The sequence below is a fragment of the Arvicanthis niloticus genome, chromosome 16 (assembly GCF_011762505.2).
Source record: "Arvicanthis niloticus isolate mArvNil1 chromosome 16, mArvNil1.pat.X, whole genome shotgun sequence".
Lineage (NCBI taxonomy): Eukaryota > Metazoa > Chordata > Mammalia > Rodentia > Muridae > Arvicanthis > Arvicanthis niloticus.
In genome coordinates this window covers 7,734,513-7,753,400 of record NC_047673.1, presented here as the reverse complement: position 1 = coordinate 7,753,400, position 18,888 = coordinate 7,734,513, and the positions used below count along the sequence as shown (strand labels likewise).

Genomic DNA, 18,888 nt, shown 5'->3' with positions numbered 1-18,888 from the left:
CTCCTTACTTAAGGCCAGGAATCACTGTCAGAGGGGGCAGAAAGATTGTAATAGCCAGAACAAACAGGGATTTCTCTGTAATACTGTGTCTCCTAGAAATATCAAAAACACTACCCCATGAAGTCTCATCAACATGGCCTGAACGATGATGATACCAACGGACATGCTGACATGAAGGGGGATGATTATGGAGCCTCAACCCAACCCTAGACAGAGCACCACAGGCAACTAGGGCTGCCAAGAGTGGGAGGGATGGTCTTCTCCAGGACAGAGCCCCACCTGACTATTTAATACCAAACAGTCACAACACACACACACACACACACACACACACACACACACACACACACACACATTGTAACAACAACTCAGGAAAAAGACACCATGAGTTGGAGAACTAGGAAATCTGAAAGAGGGAAGTGCATGGGAAGGGGGAGAGGGGACAAGGGGGGGGATAATCATGGAATTATGTAAAAAACTATTATAAAGATATAAAATTTAACAAAAGGATGAAAGTATCAGAGGTATCCCTCTGAAGCTGGATATTCATTTAAAAAATCAGGGGACCCCAAATTGGTATAAAGCCTTTGTGAGCACAAATGATTTTCACACTGATTTAATAGTTTCACAGGTATTATTAGGGTTTTTGTCTCTTTGGTGTTTTAAAACAAAACATGATCAGCTCGTAGCTTATAGACAACAGAAGTTCCTTCTCGCAGCTTTGCGGGGTGGACGCCTTGGGTCATGGCAGCAGCAGCCTCAGTGTTTGGTGTAAGGGTGTTCCTGCTTGATGCACCATTATGTCATGGAGCCTGTCTCCCTACACCACCTCACGAGGGGTTGGGCCTCAACATGTGGATGTGGGGGCACTCATTCAGGCCAAAGAAGCTGCCAGGTATCTCAGACACTGCATGGCTGTGGACCCCGAAGAGCTATCCAGAAGCTGGTGGGTGTGACTGCTTCTCAGTCTCCAGGAGTTGTGTTGGTTACTGCCATCTGATGTTCGCTGGACACTCAGGGCTCCCAGGCAGCTGTCCACTTCTGCTTCTCTCCAGGTGATTCCCAAGAGCAGAGACTGCCCCAGATTGACTGTGGAGTCAGAAGCAAGTGATGCCCTGAAGGGCTGAGGAGCCTGCCCCAAACTCAGCCATTAAGTGGAGAGGGTGTTTTAGGTCCCAGGGACACTCCACAGGGTATGGGGTAGCCTCAATTTGGAGAGAACTTGAGACCAGCTGTAATTCTGCCATTAAAGCTGCCATGGGGGACACGAGGCTGTAAACACTGGCAAATGGAAGCGCCAGCTGAGGGGAAGGCCATGAGGCCCAAGGGGCCCCAGAAGCTATGGGCCAGCGACATGGCCACCTTGTCAGGTACAGTGGGCAGTGTGTGGCCCCATCAGCATTTTGTCTCACACGCTCAGTCAGGGTGTTGGAGGAGAGCAGTTCCGCCTAGACTAGGGGGTCTCAGGCAAAAGGTGCATGTCTCTGAATTAAAGCATTTTCATCTCAACGGAGCTTGCTGAGTCTCGAGGAATGGCCACATCATGAGGTCAAGGGAAAGGCCTGGTCGGTAACTCTTGTGAAGACTGAATTTATGTGGCCAAGGATGAGTAGTCGGCCAGCCCAAATTTCATCCACAGCAGAGGAGAGTAAAGTATCAGTCCTGTACCACTTGGCCCTGAAGCTCTTAGCTGGCAGTGATTTATTTTACAGTCCACTGTATTCATAAACCCCTCTACCTGTGCAGTAGATTGGGGGGCAGGCCAGGGTCGCTGTGCTTAAGAGGTTGTGCCCTCTAGAGGATGGAAGTGGAGAGGCAAGGGGAATGGGGTTGTCCAAGGTGTGGCTAAGGGGCAGTAAGAACGCAGATCCTTAGGTAAGGCACCAGGGTGTCCCAGTGACTGCGGTATGGGAACAAGAGAAGGATGGAATGTCTCAGGCATGTCTCCATGAACAGTGACAATCGCAGAGGGTCCGGTTTGTAGAATAGTGGTAGACATTCAAGTTTCACGTACTTGAACATTTCAGAGTACATGCTCGCACTTGGTCATAAAGAACACCTCCGCTTCTCAGCTCACAGCTGCCCAGCGTGGCCCAGCAGGCCCTCCAAGTCTCAGAGGCTGAGTGCTGTCTGTGGGCTGTGTCTCACATGGGCTGGCACCTCTTCCAGGCCTCCTGGGTTACAGAGTGTAGCTCCTTCTGGTTCTGCTGGACACCAGCAGGGGCTGCTGTCAAGTCCTAGGCCCACGATGCATGCTCATCCTCACCCCTTCCCTCTACACCTCTGCATCTCTGCAGTTGGACAGAATCTCAGACTTCAGCTCGCCTCCGCAGTCTCCGCAGATGAGGCCAAAGTTCAGTCGGGGACCTTAGCTGATGGAGACCTGACCTTCACTTCATCAACTAAGTAGCCTGGGGCTCCCAGGCTGATGTCATCGACTCTGGAGAGGTGAGCATGCAATGGGGCTCCCAGGGTCTTACCCTCGAGTACCCTAGGCCCCCACGTAGGGACATGTGGGCAGCTCATACTTTAAGGTCAAGGCCAGGGACCCAAGGCTGAGGCGCCCATGTATCTAAGCCTGGAGCCTTGCTGGGGTGACAGGTAGGGAGAAGCTGAGGAGGGGAGGCAGACACTGTGGCCTTTTCACAAGCTTTCTCTGAGCTTGCCCTTCCAGGGTGGCTCACCCCTTCTACTGTCCTCTCAGGAACCTTGGGGAGACCTGTCCCAATGGGATTGCCTCATCAGCAGAACACCTCAGAGGTTCCACTTTCCTGCTCACCTCACGGCCAGACTCTTCCTAAGTCAGTGATGTTACTCCCCTCAGACTATTCCAACTTCACCCCTGTCCAATATCTCAAAGCTCCCTGGAATCTACTCAACTGGAGCATGTTGTATCTTGACCACAGGCCTGGTCAATGAATATAGGCTGGAAGACCAGAGAAGACACAGGGCTGGGACGTGCTGGAGTCACAGATGTGGATAGAGTTTCTCCTTATGTGGCTAAGTGATGGGGGTGTTCCAGGCTGACTAGAGGGGGGACACCCTGAGCTGACTTGAGATCTGGAGGAAGGCTCACATGTGGCTTTTTCCTGAATTGGTCTTGACAAATAAACACGACTAGCTCAGCTCACGAGTGTTGTCACAAGGCTAGACACACACCACCTGCGGCAAGGTGGGACAGCCATGATCCTCAGCCTTCAGCTTGGTCAGGCTCAATGCCATTGCTTCTGAGGCAGAGCTTGAACAACAGCAATACCAAGGGAGGTGCCTGGTGAGATGTCTCACAGCCGTGATCACAGGAGGCACCAACGGCAGTGGGACTGGCATCCACCCATGCATGGAGGGCCAAGTTTCCAGAATCCTAGGACAGGGGCACCCAGCTCACCCGTCTCCAGATCCTGACAGGCCCACAGTAGCCTGAGGGCCATGGCTGGGATTTGAGTGTCTCTTAAGTCTTCCTGTGCTGGAGTTTAATCTGGGAGGTTCTGCAAGGCAGAAATAATCCAACTGTGGTACCCAGAGGGAGGCCTAGGGGAAGTGATCAGCGTTAATCAACAGGCAGGTGGCCCTTTGATTGAGTCCTTATAGCTTTATAAAAAGAAACTTGAGGACACAGACACACACAAACATGCGTGAGCACACTCATACGTACCCCGCCTTTCACTGTATGATAACCTGCATGGCCTCGGGTTTTGACAGCGAGAAAATCACCCCTGGATACATCCCCCAGCCTTGGCCTTTTACAGCTGTGAGCTAAATAAGCCTCTTTTCTCAACAACTCACCTGATCCGGGACACTGCAGTGTAGACAACAGAACGGAAATGAGGGTATGGACATGACCCTGCCCCCTCCTCCCCATGGCTAGGCACTTCACAGAGGACAGTGAAGCTGCCACTGATACAGAGTGGGGTGTAGCCCCGGAGACTGGCTACGCCCTTGCTGTACCCCTCACCCCTGGCTTCCGGAACTCACCAGACAGGTAAGCAAAGCCCTTCTTCAGCTGCTCCTGGATGTCGGCAGCACAGAGCGGGACGATGTCCTGGTGCATGATTTCATCTGCAGGAAGAGCAGACATACTGTCACTGGGAGGAACCCTGGCCTCACACCCACTGGGGCTCTGGGAACAGCCCTCGGGAGCCTCTGGAACGAGCTAGGGACTACCTAGGGAGCTGTGGTCACGTGTCTGGAAAAAAAAAGGCATTTCAGTTTCCAATAAGCAGAGCAAGCCTTTGTTTCTCATAGCACAAAGTGATTCGCCATCAATGTTTTAAAAATGTGTATAAGAGCCAGAGAAGGAAAGAGGAAACAAGGGGAGCATGGAGGAAGTGCTACAGGAGAGAGGGAGGGAAGGAGGGAGACAGAGAGGGAGGGAGGGAGAGACACGCGCCAAGGGAGGAGGCAGGACCTGACTCACAGGTAGGGTGCCTCCTCCTCCCTGCTTGGCAGAGGTGCAGGCTCCTCGGGGCTCTCACTGCTGCCTATAGATGGCTTCCTGGCTAACAGAGGCATCTGCCATCACCACAGACCTAGAGCTACCACAAATCCCCAGATGTTCAGGGCCCTGTGCCTGCTGTGATCCTACCATTCATTCACCTGATGCCTGAGGTAGGCACCAGCAACAGGACTGAGGCTTGGCTGCACGCTGGTGGCTCTGCCCCGGTGTTCATTGTAGGCTATGGATTAACATAGGCACAGACAGGCAGCATCCCAGCTAATCTCAAGACGACAGCAAAGGGCACTAGGACTCTCAGGGGGAAGTCAACCCAACAGATGAAATGTGGTGGTCCTTACCACAAGTCAGGGCAGTGCTGACAGTCCTGGACACTCAGTGTCCATAAGCCCCGTGACTCACATTGATCACAAGTAGCTTTAAAGGTAGGTTCTGTCCCTGAAGACCCAGGTCACAAGAGGCCTGAGAAAGTGGGTCATGGTGACACTGTTATCTGAAAGCTCCCATGGAGTTAGCAGATATCACCTGTACAAACCAGCAGATATCACCTGTACAACACCAACCTTAAATCCTGCTCTTTGGTGATACAAATGCCTGCTGGCAAAGCCAGTGATACAGAGTATACAGAGCCCCACACTGTCATGGGACAAAGAGGTGCCAGAAATATTATGTCTGTCGAAGCCTTCAGGAGCACAGCAGTGCCACACGAGGAGAGAGCAGGGAACAACTACTGCCATTCACCACACCGTGAACACCAGGTTGGTCTCACATGTGAGCTCAACACGCACAATCCAACAAGGTTCAGACTTCTTGGCAATGCTAATTCCTTTGTGGGGAGTGCAGGGCCAGAAAGAGTCCCCTAACAAGACTGATACATTTTTAAATTCTGGGGAAATGGTTTAGTGCTTGTACGCGTATCACTGTAGGGGGTGACGCTCATGACTGGTGGCTCATCTTGCTGCCCATCTCAGGTGGCATTAGCTAGAGCAGAAGGTGGAAGGCCAGGGAGGTCGCTCTCAAACCTGCATCTGACTTAAGGAGAAACACATAATGGGAGCTGAGAGCCTTTCGGGACGTTTGGGAAATTTGGGGGCTACTAGGAAGTTTGTGGGTGTCACCTAAGGCTGTTGATTTCCCCACAGCTGAGAATGGTGCATACAATGGTCCTCCAAAGCCAGTGAAGAGTTGAGCCCTGAGCAGGTCAAAGCTCCTTGGGACTTTGCCACGACTCTGGGGACAAAAGGACCGTAGACCTATGCTTTTAAACATCTAGGGTGCACCTATTCCCAAGGAAATAAAATCCCAGCATCTGGGCCTTGATGAAAACATTTCTACAGAGTCCTCAGACTAGATTCCTTATGTTTGTAAATGACATTGTCTTCCTGGGTGACACATTCCTGGGTGGTCAGGCTCCAAAGGTTGTGAGCTCATTCTACCTCACAGGCTCTGTTCATGCCTTGACCACCTGATAGAGCTGTTTCCATGGAGAGGGATGGGTTGACACAGGGCTAAGTTCCACTTGGGTGTTACTCAGAGGCCTCCTGGCTCACCTCTCCCCAGGAACTGGCTTCAGAGTATTTGTGAGTTCCTCAGACAGGAGGTATGTCCAGCCTGGGCCTCACCACAGCCACACCGTGAGAGGAGCCCATTCTGTGAGGAGTCCAACTGCCAGAGTTCCAATGAGACCCTCTCGAAGTCTTTCTGCCTCTGCCTGAGCAGGGCCTTGGCCCTCACCCCATGAGCTATCACCCCCCCCCCCCCGTCACCCATAGCTGCAGAGGCCACAGTACCTGGGCTTCAGCCTCCTTCAAGCTCATACGAGCAAATACCTGGCTGGGACAACAGGTTAGAGATTAGGTACTTGCCTTGAAAACACCAGGAACAGAGTTCAATCTGACCCCATGTAAAAAGAAGGCAGGAGTGTTGCTATGCCCTTGCAATCCTAGCACTGGGGTGCAGACAGATAGGTCCATGGGCCTTACTGACTGGCCAGGCTGACACACTTGGCAAGTTCCAGGCTAACGAGAGACTCTCAAAACAACTAACCAAAAGAGGTGGATGACACCTGAGGAACCCCAGCTGAGGTCCACTGGTCCCCACATACAGATGTGCACATGTATTCACACATACATGTACGCACACCCAAACATGCAAACAAGATAAAATATTAAATAGTGTGTGTGTGTGTATGTGTGTGCGTGTACATGCCTGCTCTCTCTCTCCTCTGTGTGTGTGTTGCATGATCACCAGCTAGTCCGTAGGGATACACTAAGTGTCTACAAATGCTGTCTAGCCAACACTGGAGAGTTTGGTCTATACTGTCCCAGAGCTCAGCAGGCTGCTGGCATTTTTTTCCTGAATTATAATCTTTTGTTCTTTCTGATGTTTCTGCAGCTGAAGAAACCTGGATGTGTGTGTGCCCTGATGCAGGCTGTCTCCTCGCCCAGGGTAATCTGTAGACTGGAGGTAAGAAGCATATAGGGAATTGTGCTGCTAAGACAGGTCCACAGGAGGCAGAGTCCCAGAAGGTGCCCTGGGCAGGAAGCAGGTCACCCCCTCTCTTAGTGGTCACAGGTCAGGGTAGGCCAGCTTTCACAGAGCTCCTCTGTGTGAGCACAAGGAGGCACAGATAATAACCCACACTGAGGGGCCCCAGCCATGACCCTGCCAGAGTCAGAGAGGCAGTTAGGAGGGGCCCCACGACATGAGGGCTGTAGACAGCCCGAGTTTAACCCTCCCCAACTTCATGGTACCGGTTCCCCGTAGGCTCCTGTGTCGGGAAACAGGAAGTAAGGAAAGAAGGCAGGTGTGTAAGCTCTCGAAGTGCACCTGGGTGGGGTGCCCTCATATGGTCTTTCTAGGGGAGAAGGGACCATCACCCCACACGAGACAAGGGAAGACTGCCCATCTTAGTCTAAATCAATTTGGACTGAATTTCGAAGGGCCTTCAACTGCTGAGTTTTATCCACACAAAACAGCTGCCAGGTCCTGGCCTGTTTGGGTCTGGGAGTCCACATAGGCAGGGCTGCTCTTTGCTTTCTTGGTAACTTTTGCTCTACAGAGTGAGATGGTAAAAGTCCTCACAAATTAACTCAAGGTCAAGCTTCTTAGTCCAGTAGCTTCATCCAGGGAAACAGGTGGCAAAATTCCTACACAGTATCTCCTGGCCCCCACCTATCTGAGGGGGCATTCTGAACCCCTAGTTCTGCTACCCAAGGCCAGAGAAAGTGACAGTTAACAAAGAGCAGAGACACCTTAGGGCAAGGTGGGTCAGAGACCTGGCCCTGGAGGTCCCCCTGGAGGGGGCTGCCGGGAAGTAAGGGGAGCTGTGGAGATGGATGGGGAAGCTGGTCCCTGCTTGGCTGATGACTCTGATGGGGTCCTGACCTCCCTCAAGGGGACAAAGCAGAAGAAAGGGCTCCCTGCACTGGCAGCTGAGAGAGCGGGGTCTTAGGGTCACACAGTAAAGTCTGTTCTTTGCCAATCATCTCCTTTTATTTAGAGCAGACAAAAGCCCATCCCCAAGTGCTTTTGCTTACTGTCAATCAAACATAATGCTTCTTTTCAAATCCAGGGTTGAAGGTCAAATGGGATGACATCAGCAGCCATCCATCCGGTGGGAGATCAGCCCCACCGTGTCCCTCGTGTCCCCGGAGAGCCTCTAACCACAGACATGGTCATATTCATGGAGAGGGGACATGAGGAAGGCAGTTGGGCAGCTAGGCAGAATAAAATTCAAATTCTGCAAAGTGATGTTTGAAGTGGCAGTCTTCAAACTAGCTGCATCCTCAGGATGGCAGGTTGGGGCAGAAAGTGACAATAAGACAGGCCAGCATTGCAGTCACATGCTGGGACTGAGGGTGAACCCATTACACATGCTAAGAGCTACTGATTTAAACCGACAGAATTCTTAACGTTTTTAAATCCCAGGGTGGTTGTTGTTGTTATTATTAAAATATTTCTCTCTCTCTCTCTCTCTCTCTCTCTCTCTCTCTCTCTCTCTCTCACACACACACACACACACACACACACACACACAGAGCAACTGAATTCCCTTGTCACTAACCATCTTGTCCCAGCTTTGAACCAAGGCCCATAATAAAGATGGCCTGTAAGGGCTGATGGGGAAGCACCTTCAGGGCAGGAGGTTCCCCTCAGATTCACTCAGCAGAGAGCCAGCAGGGCTAGAAGCCATCATGCTCACATGCACCGGGCTTCTCACAACCTCATGGGTCACACACTTACAGACTGGCGCAGAGGAAGACATGCGCATAATTACAGCATCCAGGGCGTGGTCCCAAGCCCCACCTCTTCCAGGTATCTTCAATACCAGCCTACAGCTTTCAAGTCAGCGTGTGAGAATCACTTTGAAGGTTATCAGTGCAAGGTGGGGGAATCCACCAGCTCTGCATGAAGATATGGGCCATTTCCACTAGGCAGGACCCTGTGGAAGGTCAGGTGTCAAACTCACACCTTCCCAAGGGCTGGACTGTCGCACAAGCAAACACCTGCCTGGGCATTCACACCCTGGAGTGTGGGTGTCACTATGCACGGTGGTTTCCAAGCTTGCAATCCCCTCCTTAAAGGAACACAGCACCCAGAAGTTTGCTGGACTCTATGCCTAGCTCTCATAGGAGACATGGTTCATTCTCAAGTAGACAGCACAACTGGATGGAGCCAGCAGCCATGACCAGCACCTGCCTTACTACAAGAACGTTGGCAGCACCTGACTTCCCTGCCAGCCCTCCACTGTGGCATCACTAAAGTCAGGTTCCTAGAATGTCACCTCTGCCTGTCCCACAGAACTCTCTGCCATGCTCAGGAAAGATAAATATCACAGGCAGAACCATCCCACACCAACCCCACCGGAGAAGCCTGAGAAGTCTTGGGGTGATCGTATCTCCCATCCCAAACTCTCTGGCCTCAGAATTGGGGTACCTAAAAGCCACCTAAAGTATCACAGTGTAGAGGGCCAGTGCTGTTCAGGACAGCCCTCACCAACAGGAAGTAGGCAGCCCTCTTAGGAAACACTGACATACTAAGCTACCACCAGGCCAGTTTAGAGAAAACCCAAGGACGAGCCCACCCCTTTCTCAGCTACCAGGAAATCCACTGTTTTCTGAAGTCTGTAGAGTCTCATTCCCACAGTGGAAAACACAGGAGAACTGTGGGGGCTCTTGAGCTGCACTGTCCCAAGCAATTAAATTATACTTCAATAGGCTCACAGAGGACACTGTTCACTGAAGGAGCAACAGCAGTGAGTGCTTTCTTGTTATTCATGAATTTAACATCACAGTCACTGGCGCAGAGGCAAGGCTATGCTTTGAATGAGTAAGACAACTTGCCTGAAGTCACATGGTGATACCCATGTGACTGCGGGGTTATGTGATTGCAGGGTCAATGTCGTGGAAGGGTAGACAGAGAAGCTGGCTGGCTTGAGGCTCGGAGGTGAAGACCCAACTGCAGGGTTTAGAAGTAAAAGCTAAGGGTGCCGTTTCTAAGCAGAGGGGGCCGGCCAAGGGACCTCTGGAGGGAGGCAGCACCCTGGTGCCTCTCCACAGCTGTTCAGGGGCAAGGTCCACAGCTTCACTTCCTGAGCAGCTAAGTCTCTCACGAACCCTTTGTCTTTCAGTCAACAGATGGAGAAATAGCCTCACAATTTGCAAAGGAAGTGTGTGACTAGTCTGTGAAGTGTGTATCTTTGATCAGCTCTTTACCTCAGGCAGAAAAAAGAATGTCTAATAACCAGGGCAGCTGTCTCCAAGCTGTGAACTGCAGCTGCAAAGACAAACAGGGACAGTGTGCAGGGTTAGGGTAGAAGGTATGGGCCCAGGGCATGCCAAGTGGGGCCTAGGACGTAGGACGTGGAGGATGGGGCATGGAGGTTGGGGTGTGGGGCTTCACTTCAGGTCAAGGCTGAGGAAGCCAGGAAGGCAGACAGGTGGGATGTTGGCAGCAGAGTCTAGTCTTTCAGCCCAACACAGTCTCCACGTTGTTCTCATACAAAGCACAGTGCATCCTCAGCAATCACGTTATCGTGAGGTTGCATTCCGGGCCAATCCTCACTTTGGATTTCCTGAGACTGTCTGTGAGGCTGCTGACCTGACTAAGAGAAGCCAAGTGTTCTGGGTATGAGTTCTGGCAGGGGCTAAGCAACCTTGGTAGATTGCTTGACTCTCAGAGGCAGTCTCTAAAATGTCAGGACAAGCAAGGTCCCCCCTCTCTTCAGAGTAACCTGCACATCTGGTGGGTGGTGGACATTTAACCACTACTGACATGAACACCTGCCTCTCCCCTGGTCCATGTTCAAGTAGTGTTGCCCAGGACCACCTAGCTCTCCAGGCTGTTTGGAACACTACCTACTCCGCGGGTCTCTCCCAGGTGGTTTCTGGGTCTTCATCTATATCCTTGGGAGGACGACACCCACAGGGCTGCTCACGACTGTAGCTCAGGGTGACTCAAGTTTACAGATGGATAAGAACATGGTTGCAGCTGCCACCAAAGACAGGATGCCCCTTGGCCACATATGCCCCAGGTTCACTGTGGTACATACTTGTCCTAGCTAATTTTAAGTCAACTTGACACAAGCTAGGATCATTTTGGAAGATGATTCTAGTTTGTAGGTGTGACCACCCTGGCCTGGTGGGCCTGAGTTCTATAAAAAAGCAGGCTGGACAAGCCATGAGCAAAAGGCCAGTTAACAGCACTCTTCCACGGCCTCTGCATTAGCTCCTACCTCCAGGCCCCTGCCTGTCCTGGTGATGGGCTACAGAGGGGAAGTGGAATAAACCCTTTCTTCCCCAAGTTGTTTAAGGTCATAATGCTTCATCATACAACAGAAACCCTGAGACAATGAAAAGAGTGATTTAGGCAGAAATGGAAGAGTGGAGTCAGTTGTGTGGGGTGTGAAGATCAGGAAGACAGTTCTGATAATTTTAACAGAGTTCTCAATATTTTGCTTCAACGGGCTCTGAATACAGGAAGTACTGTTGGATAGACTTGCCCCGGGGTCCATGCAACTAGCCACAGCCTACTATACATTGTCTCCCAAGGGGTGTCTCGGCCCCCTTCAGTCTCTGTAGGTCCTTCTATAACCAGTGATTCACAGATGGGCCCTGGGCTGGGAATAGCCAAAGGAAGCCTGGTGCTGAGGGCCAGTGAGGGAGAGGCCGGGTCCTGAAATTGGACGCTGCCACTCCCATGTGCCTAAGCCCACTCCAACTGCCGCTCTTTTAAGCTCTCACCAAGCCCCAAATGCTGCACTTGTTGAATGTCCTGTGATAACTGTCACACTGCCGATTCTGCCATGTCTGGGTGAGGCTAAGAGGAGCCCCCATAGCCCCTTGACCCTTCAGGGAAATGATGGTTTCCCTTTCTGTGTGCCGCAAGCCACTCAGTGGATCCCATACTCACAGCCCAGGGGGTGGGGTTTCTGTCCTGGCCCCCGAGCTCATGCACTTTCCAGCGGGTCCCAGCAGATCCTGACCCCATTTTACCTCCCAACCCCTCCCCATGTCACACGTGTCAACAGTGCTGGCCTCCATCCTCACAGCTGCCACCCAACTGTAGGGCAAGGCTGTGGGCAGGGCTCCTCTGTCATCTCTCCAGCGCCCACGGTTCCGTAGCTACTGAACCTTTAAGTATGGGTATTGGGGGCCGGACTTAAGGTTTGGGTTATGTTTACCTATTTGAACTTTAGCCTTATGTAGCTCAGCTATCACAGTTTCTATGGAGGCTGATGGCCAAGTCAGGTGGGGTAGCTAAGTGCTGATTCAGTAGACTGCCACTGGGATTCATCCTCCGACAACCTCGGCCTCATAGCACCCTCTACTTCCATTGACACAGGGAAAGCCAGGAGATAGAACAACACGCTGAGGTCTGACTTTGAAAACAAATGATTTCCCATGGGAAAGCAAGGCACTTATCAGCCAGTGGGCCCTTTATAAGCAGATTTGAGGAGAGAAACTGCAGGCACTCAGTCCTGACTGGGGGAAGGGAAGACTGCAAAGATGGAGGTGTACTGCCCCTGCTGTGAAACAAGGTTGGGCTCACACAACCATGGGTGTGTGTGTGTGTGTGTGTGTGTGCGCACAATGGTGGGAGTTTCCATCGTACTGGCTGTGTACGAATCTGGAGGTGGGCTCAGTGAATCTGACCTCACTGAGAGACCAATGCCCTGTTGAAGTCGGGAAGGTATAGCCTGAGCTAACCTTCAGCAGCCACAAGGCAGACAGACCGAGAGCCAGGGAAGGTGCTGGAAAGTCGGTCACCATGGCTGGCCCGCCCAGCCTGCCCATGTTCATGCTTGGCTCCCAGCCTGTGGCCTGTGACCTCTGGGAATATGCTCAGGTTGTGAAGACACTGTAGTGCCCTCCAAACCACCAGGCAGCAGAACAGGCTTTCCCGGAAGTGCTCCATAGCCTTCTACACAGCAGGAGGGCGGCATGGAAGTCTGTTAAACTTCAACCTTCCGATGGCACAGGACCACCTCAAATTACCCAGAAGGCATAGTGGTTGGTGTCCCCAAGGCCCAGCGCTCCAAGCAACCATGTGCAGCACCATTTTCCAGAGGCTCATGAAGAGCCCTGGGCTTGGCACATGCCCTTTGAGAAGAAGGAGGTTACCTCTAAGCTCTGGAAGGCACCACATCTACTTCTATGGGACCAGCCCCACTTCAACCCACTGACCCCAGAGGCTTTCTCATCAGTGGGACACAGTGAGGCAGAGACATGGAAATGATGCCTGGGGTCATCCCCAAAAGCCAGAAGTCAGAAGTGTTCAAGCTTCTCATAGGGAGAAACATAAGTCTCGGGCCTGTGAAGGCCTCTGCTGTGTAACTAGCATCCTGATGGTCCTGGTCCTTCTGAGTACCAGTGGGTTAGGTGTCTGTCACAGGGGCCTGGCAGCTGGGTACCTGCAGCCTCTCCCAGCATCTGAGCACAAGTGGCCTGGAGGTGGCTTTGATGAGTCCTCCTCCTCTTCCTTGCTGAAAGGAGACAAGGCCATGTGTACTGTCCTAGGGAGCAGGGTCCACTCAGCAGGCTTCTGTCACCACTGCCGCTTGACTTTGTTAAGAAAAAACATGTTATTACAGTTAAGGGCTCTTCAGGGATCAGGGACTCAAACTGTTTTCACAATGTCCCTGCTCTTCTCTGAGCTTGGTGTGTCTGTGCTCAGACTATCCATGCCCAGCCAAGCTCAGGAGGTCAGAAGTCAGGGAAGATGGCACCTAGGCCTCTCCTCACAGAGCTCATCCAAGGCAGAGGGGGTATTCTTCACTAAGAAACATCTTAGTCACTACAATGTTTTTTTTTTTTTTTTAAATCTCTGGCAAATTTTTACTATAAATATTTGGCTTCAAGCTCTTTGCAATTCTCATTAAGTTTTAAGAGCACAAAGTGTCTAAGAGTCTGAATGTGACAGTGCAGAAGCTGAGGGGAGGCACAGGTCTGGGACACCTGCAGTTACTATGGTCACAGCCGTGGGGGAGGGGCGGGTAGTCTGCCCTTGCCCTCCCCGGTTTCTGTTGCCTTCTCCACCTACTGTAGATCAGAGTCTACTCTGAGGCCCTGGGTTCTGGGAAGGCTCTGGGCTCAGTTGCTCAGGATGTTCACTGAACAGGAGGCGGTTGAGCAGGCATGAGAGTGAGCTGGACGAACCACCTGAGTGGCATCTTGCACACAGCACAGGCCAAGGGCCACCCTGAGTTCCAGAGTGGAGCCTGTGGCATGCAGTCTTCTCCCTCTCTGTTTTAGTCTGTCCTTCCTCCCTGCAGCCCCCAGTACTTTCTTCCTTCTGGCCTCTTAAAGCCTATGTGGCCCTGATGGCAGCTGAGGGCACATTCTGGCCGGCCCCACCCTGCTGGGGAGGGGGAGATGCCTCAGCTGCCTTGTCTCAGGACAGCTGGAGGCCAGGGAGCCAGCTGGGGCTCTGATGACCACACCACCGCTTTATCAGGACTGGAACTCACGGAGCAACAACTCAGGACCTCTGATCTCCATGCCAGCCTGACTTGGGCTCGCTGGAAGCTGGGGGATGACGGATATCTGTTTCTGCTCACCTGTGTCAGGTGTCCCTTGTGTAGACACTGTGGATGGCTACTGACCCCTGAAGCATAGTTACATGACCATGAGATGCATCTGCAGTTCAGACACAAATCATTAACTGCTGAGCGTGGGCTATGAGCAGCTTGAGAGAAACGCGGGGATTCTGGTGGACACATGAGCATCAGAGACAGCAGCCCCATAAGGGAGTGAGCAACCTTTGACCCCACAACAGACCCTAAGGACATCCTTCACTTGGCATCGCCTAGTGACCCATGGTGTCTGCCCCAGCTTCACTGAAGTACACGGGCAAATAGACACTGTGTGGCTGAGGTGGACGACATGATATTTGCTCATGCCATGAGGTCGTTTCCATGGCCACTCCATCGCCTCAGCTGCCTGTGTCTGTGTGGCTGGTAGGGTCCAGACTCACTCAGAAAGTATCCAGCAATGTGGTATTAACTGGCCTTGCCTCAGCTTTCAGTCAGGCCATTCTGTGTAACTGAGACTTTGTATCCTTCGAACCAACTCCAACCCCAAGGTAACCAGCACTCCTCCTCCCCAGCACCCCACTCAGCACTCTCCTTAAGTTTTAAGAGCATAAACAGGCCTGAATCAGTGTCTGGGGGCCACTCATTGACTGTGGTGTTGGAGAAGCTGGGGTGGCTGCACCCCCACTGAGGCATGGGTCCATGAAGAGCAACGTCAGCCCCCGCCTCTCCCCGGCATGGGATGGCTCACCTGCAAGGCTCTGCTCTGTCAGTCTGGGGGGGGGGGGTTACCAGAGGACTCTGCCCTCTCCTCCTCTCTCTCCTTCAGGGAAGTGCACACACAGAAGGAGTGAGGTCACACAGCAATCAGTTCTCTGCCTGGTTTACTTAACTTTTCACAGGGCCCACAAGCCCCTCTGGGCTACTGAGATGGCAGGATGTCATGTTGTTTTATGGCTAAGTTGTATCTCCCTCTGTGTCTATGAACTACACTTTTGACTGCCACTGATGACACCAAGGCCGACCCCGTTGGCTGTTGTGACATCTCAGTGAGCAGGGAATGCAGGTGTAGGTCTGTAGGTGGCACAGCGGGTCACATTTAGTGTGTTTAGTGAGGCTCCTGCTTCTCCGCATTCCCATCAGTGGCCATGCCTTCCCGCCTCCCCACAAATCCCCTGTGATGGCCTAGAAAGGGACAGCTACAAACACGGAGTCTAGGCGTCTGCTGCTCATGTTCAGTGTCTGACCTTGGTTTCATCACCGCTATGAACTGTTGACTCAGAAGGTCCACAGAGCAGCAGACACAGAGCCACCCTATAGGAGGGAGGGATGCATTCTAGGTACCAGCCTTGCTCACCACACACAGCTGAGCTATGGCCCTGGGCAGTCTGCTCTTTCTTTTTGGCCTCCTCATACAAAATAGGGATGAGAATTCTCACCTTGCGGGCTGGAGGCCACCATCTGGCGAGCACAGCCTGTGGGTTGTGCTCACACTGCTGACATCAGTACCCTGGCTTTATGGAGACACTGCCAGGTACACAGATACACTGGCACTGGCAAGGGCCAAGTCTAAAAACACCAGAGTGTTAGCTGCAGTTGGGCTCCATGTCTCAGGGGTTCCCTGGAGGTATCCAGAGAATGGGTGGGTACGCAGGAGGCTAAGGAGGGGGGATCACCTAGATTATGCCCTTGACCGAGGTCACCACAAAGTGGTGACACCTACGCTCTACCAGTTTCTCCCTGTCCTTCCCCTCCAGGATGCCAGAGATGAAGGATAGCCCAGGCAGTGACAGTGTCAGAAAGATGGTTCTTGCTGGCTTTTGGGGCACTCTGACCTTTCCTGTATTTCCCTGATGATATGGCCCAAGAGGATCAGGGGTGTCTGTTGGCATGATACACAGTGGGCATTTGGGGGTATGATCATTCTCCAAATGGCTCCTACCATATTGTGTCAATGCTCCAGAACCAAGCCCATAACCCAGGTATATGAGGTGCCTTCAAGTTAGTAGGGCTACTTATTGCTAGAGGGATGATGCTCCAGCCCTGCATCCTGCCCCTGCATCCTGCCCCTACCCATCCAGAGATCTCATAGTGTCCCTTGCAGTTTGAAGCAGAAAGAGCTAGTTTCCAGGTACTGAGTTTTCAGACAGCACAGTCCGGGAGTCATGGTCATGGCCATGGTCCACACATCCCTCTGGGCTCAGGACAGGAAGGGCCTGAGTCTTGGAACATACCTTTGAAGGAGCAACCAGACTGGACCTGGCATGGGGAGGTACGGCCTGGAAAGAGTGGTGGGGTAGATCTATAGCACAGCTGAGGCCGGACATGTGCATGGCACCTCAGGGACTAACTATGCCCTGTTACCCACACAGTCTTCAGTGTTGATACAGGTGGGAGCAGCCCAGGCTAGCCCAAGGCTAAGAGCAGGTGACAGGCAGGCAAGCAAGTGCTTTGCTCCCTTCCTACCCATTCTAAAATAATGACTTGTATACAGAATCTCTTAGTTACGGCTCAGAGAGGGCAACGAATCCCAAGGCACAAGTCCCGGCTCCCCAGGCATAGAGCAATGTTTTGTTCCCAGGGACACTGGGCTCCCCATGGCCTGGTGCTAAGAGCCTCCTGGGACGAGATGGGTCCTGTGCCCCTCCCCTAAACTTCACAGGGGGACTTTTACCTCCTATTAAGTACCAAGGCCGGTGCAAATCTAAAAACAAACAATTACATCAACCTTCTCCAGAGATGCTTCTCAACAGAGACAATCCATGGGAGAGCTTGACCCTACCAAGGCAGAGCGGCAAGACCTGGCCCTGCACCACACGCATGACCATGAGCACACACAGGGGACAGCTGAGAGCACAGGGGTGACTGGTAGGGACTCAGAGATGATGAGCAAGATCAATTTAGCCTAGCAGAGCCACCAAGGTGTGTCAGAGAGAGAGAGAGAGAGAGAGAGACAGAGACAGAGAGAGACAGAGACAGAGAGAGACAGAGACTCAATGAGTGACAGATTGGTGTGGGGTGGGGCTGGTGGGATCACACATACCTGTGGGTCTCATGGATCACAGACAGGCACGAGCTGCGTGTGTGTGCTCAAACATGCCATTCCCCTGCTCCACCAGCTGTGATAACCTCAGGACTCCCACCCTGGCTCAGGCACAGGGGTCCAGGACCACTTGTCCCCATTGAGTGCACAGGCAACCTAAGGAGCACTGGATGCCCCAGAAAATGGCTCCCCGTGGCCACAGGGGAGTGCCCACTTAGAGAAATGGCCTGGTGACACACAAGCCTGCTGTTGCATTTGTCACATGCACTAGCTTCTGTTTATGCAGAAATCTGACGAATGGTTCCTGGAAGCCAAAGCACAAACCCCAACCTTAGCCTCACCAAGGTTCCCCAGGAAAGTCCTCCAAGTGGTTGATATCTTAAAGCTACAGCACACATGAACACACCAAGAATTTAGGGGAGTCCTAAGAATTTAGGACTTCTCCTGGCTAAGAAACAGCAGGGATCAAATGTGACTCTGTGTGGCCCCTCCCTTCTGACATGCTGGGGAATCCTCTGTGGCATCTCGCTGTCCCCCAGTGGCTCCCTGGGAAATCGGCTACCGTACATTTATTTGTTGTCAGAGAGCTGAGGGCTGATTCATTAAAATGCACAAAAATCCTTTATGGGTCATTCATCAATGCTTGGCAGAAAAACCACCAGGAAATGTAACCGCGACAAAATACTTCCAAAGGAGTGCCCTTCCTTTCTTAGAAATAACGGAGGGACCCAAAGCTACTTCCTTTCTGCCAAGCCCCCTGTTCTCTTTTTCCCTGGGATGACTGCTCCCTTCCCCGGGGGCCCTTGTTCTCTCAGTGCCTGAGCCAGGATCCAGTGCCTGAGCCAGGATCCAGGCAGCTGGTAGCACCTCACAGCCCGCCTCTCACAGAGGCAGAGCCAGCCCTAAGTGAGCCCACTGAAGCCCCCGGGAAGCAGCCAGAGTTCACTGTCCAAATGCCATGCCCGTCTAGTCCTGTATCCCACTGTTCCTAGGCTCTGGCATTAAATGGGCAGCTACGGGGATAACTCTTGCCAGTTACCCCTGCTAGAAGGGAACTAAAGCCGCGCCACTGCTTCTGGGCGTGTTTTCCCTTTGCTAGCCGGTATGTCTGTGGAAATCTTGAACAAAGGAGAGATCATTCCTTTTTCAGCCTTCCAAGAAGGTGTGCAGCCACCCTTTATCAGGGAGCAGATGCAGCTGCTGATGTCCTCAAAGGACGCTCAGGGAGGGTCTGAGGGGTGCTGCCCAGACCACAAGGGCGAGGCATCACGGCCCCCACCCTGAGGGAATGGATGTTTTTTCTCTATAACCTAGCCAGCCAGGCATGCCCCACCCCCATGGCACCCTGCCGTTTGAGCCAAC

At 52.4% G+C, this 18,888-nt stretch overlaps 1 protein-coding gene across 19 annotated transcripts in view; it reads right to left on the bottom strand.

Moving 5' to 3' along the window:
- Positions 1-18,888, bottom strand: part of Mcf2l (MCF.2 cell line derived transforming sequence like) — a 144,969-nt gene that overhangs the window by 56,249 nt on the left and 69,832 nt on the right. For 18 of the 19 annotated variants that reach the window (XM_076913823.1, XM_076913824.1, XM_076913822.1 and 15 more), the window contains one exon: positions 3,973-4,056. In XM_076913823.1, the coding sequence (XP_076769938.1) occupies positions 3,973-4,056 (84 nt within the window). Of the gene's footprint in view, positions 1-3,972; positions 4,057-17,526; positions 17,761-18,888 lie in introns of those variants that run through there. The other variant, XM_076913828.1, reaches the window with a different exon arrangement.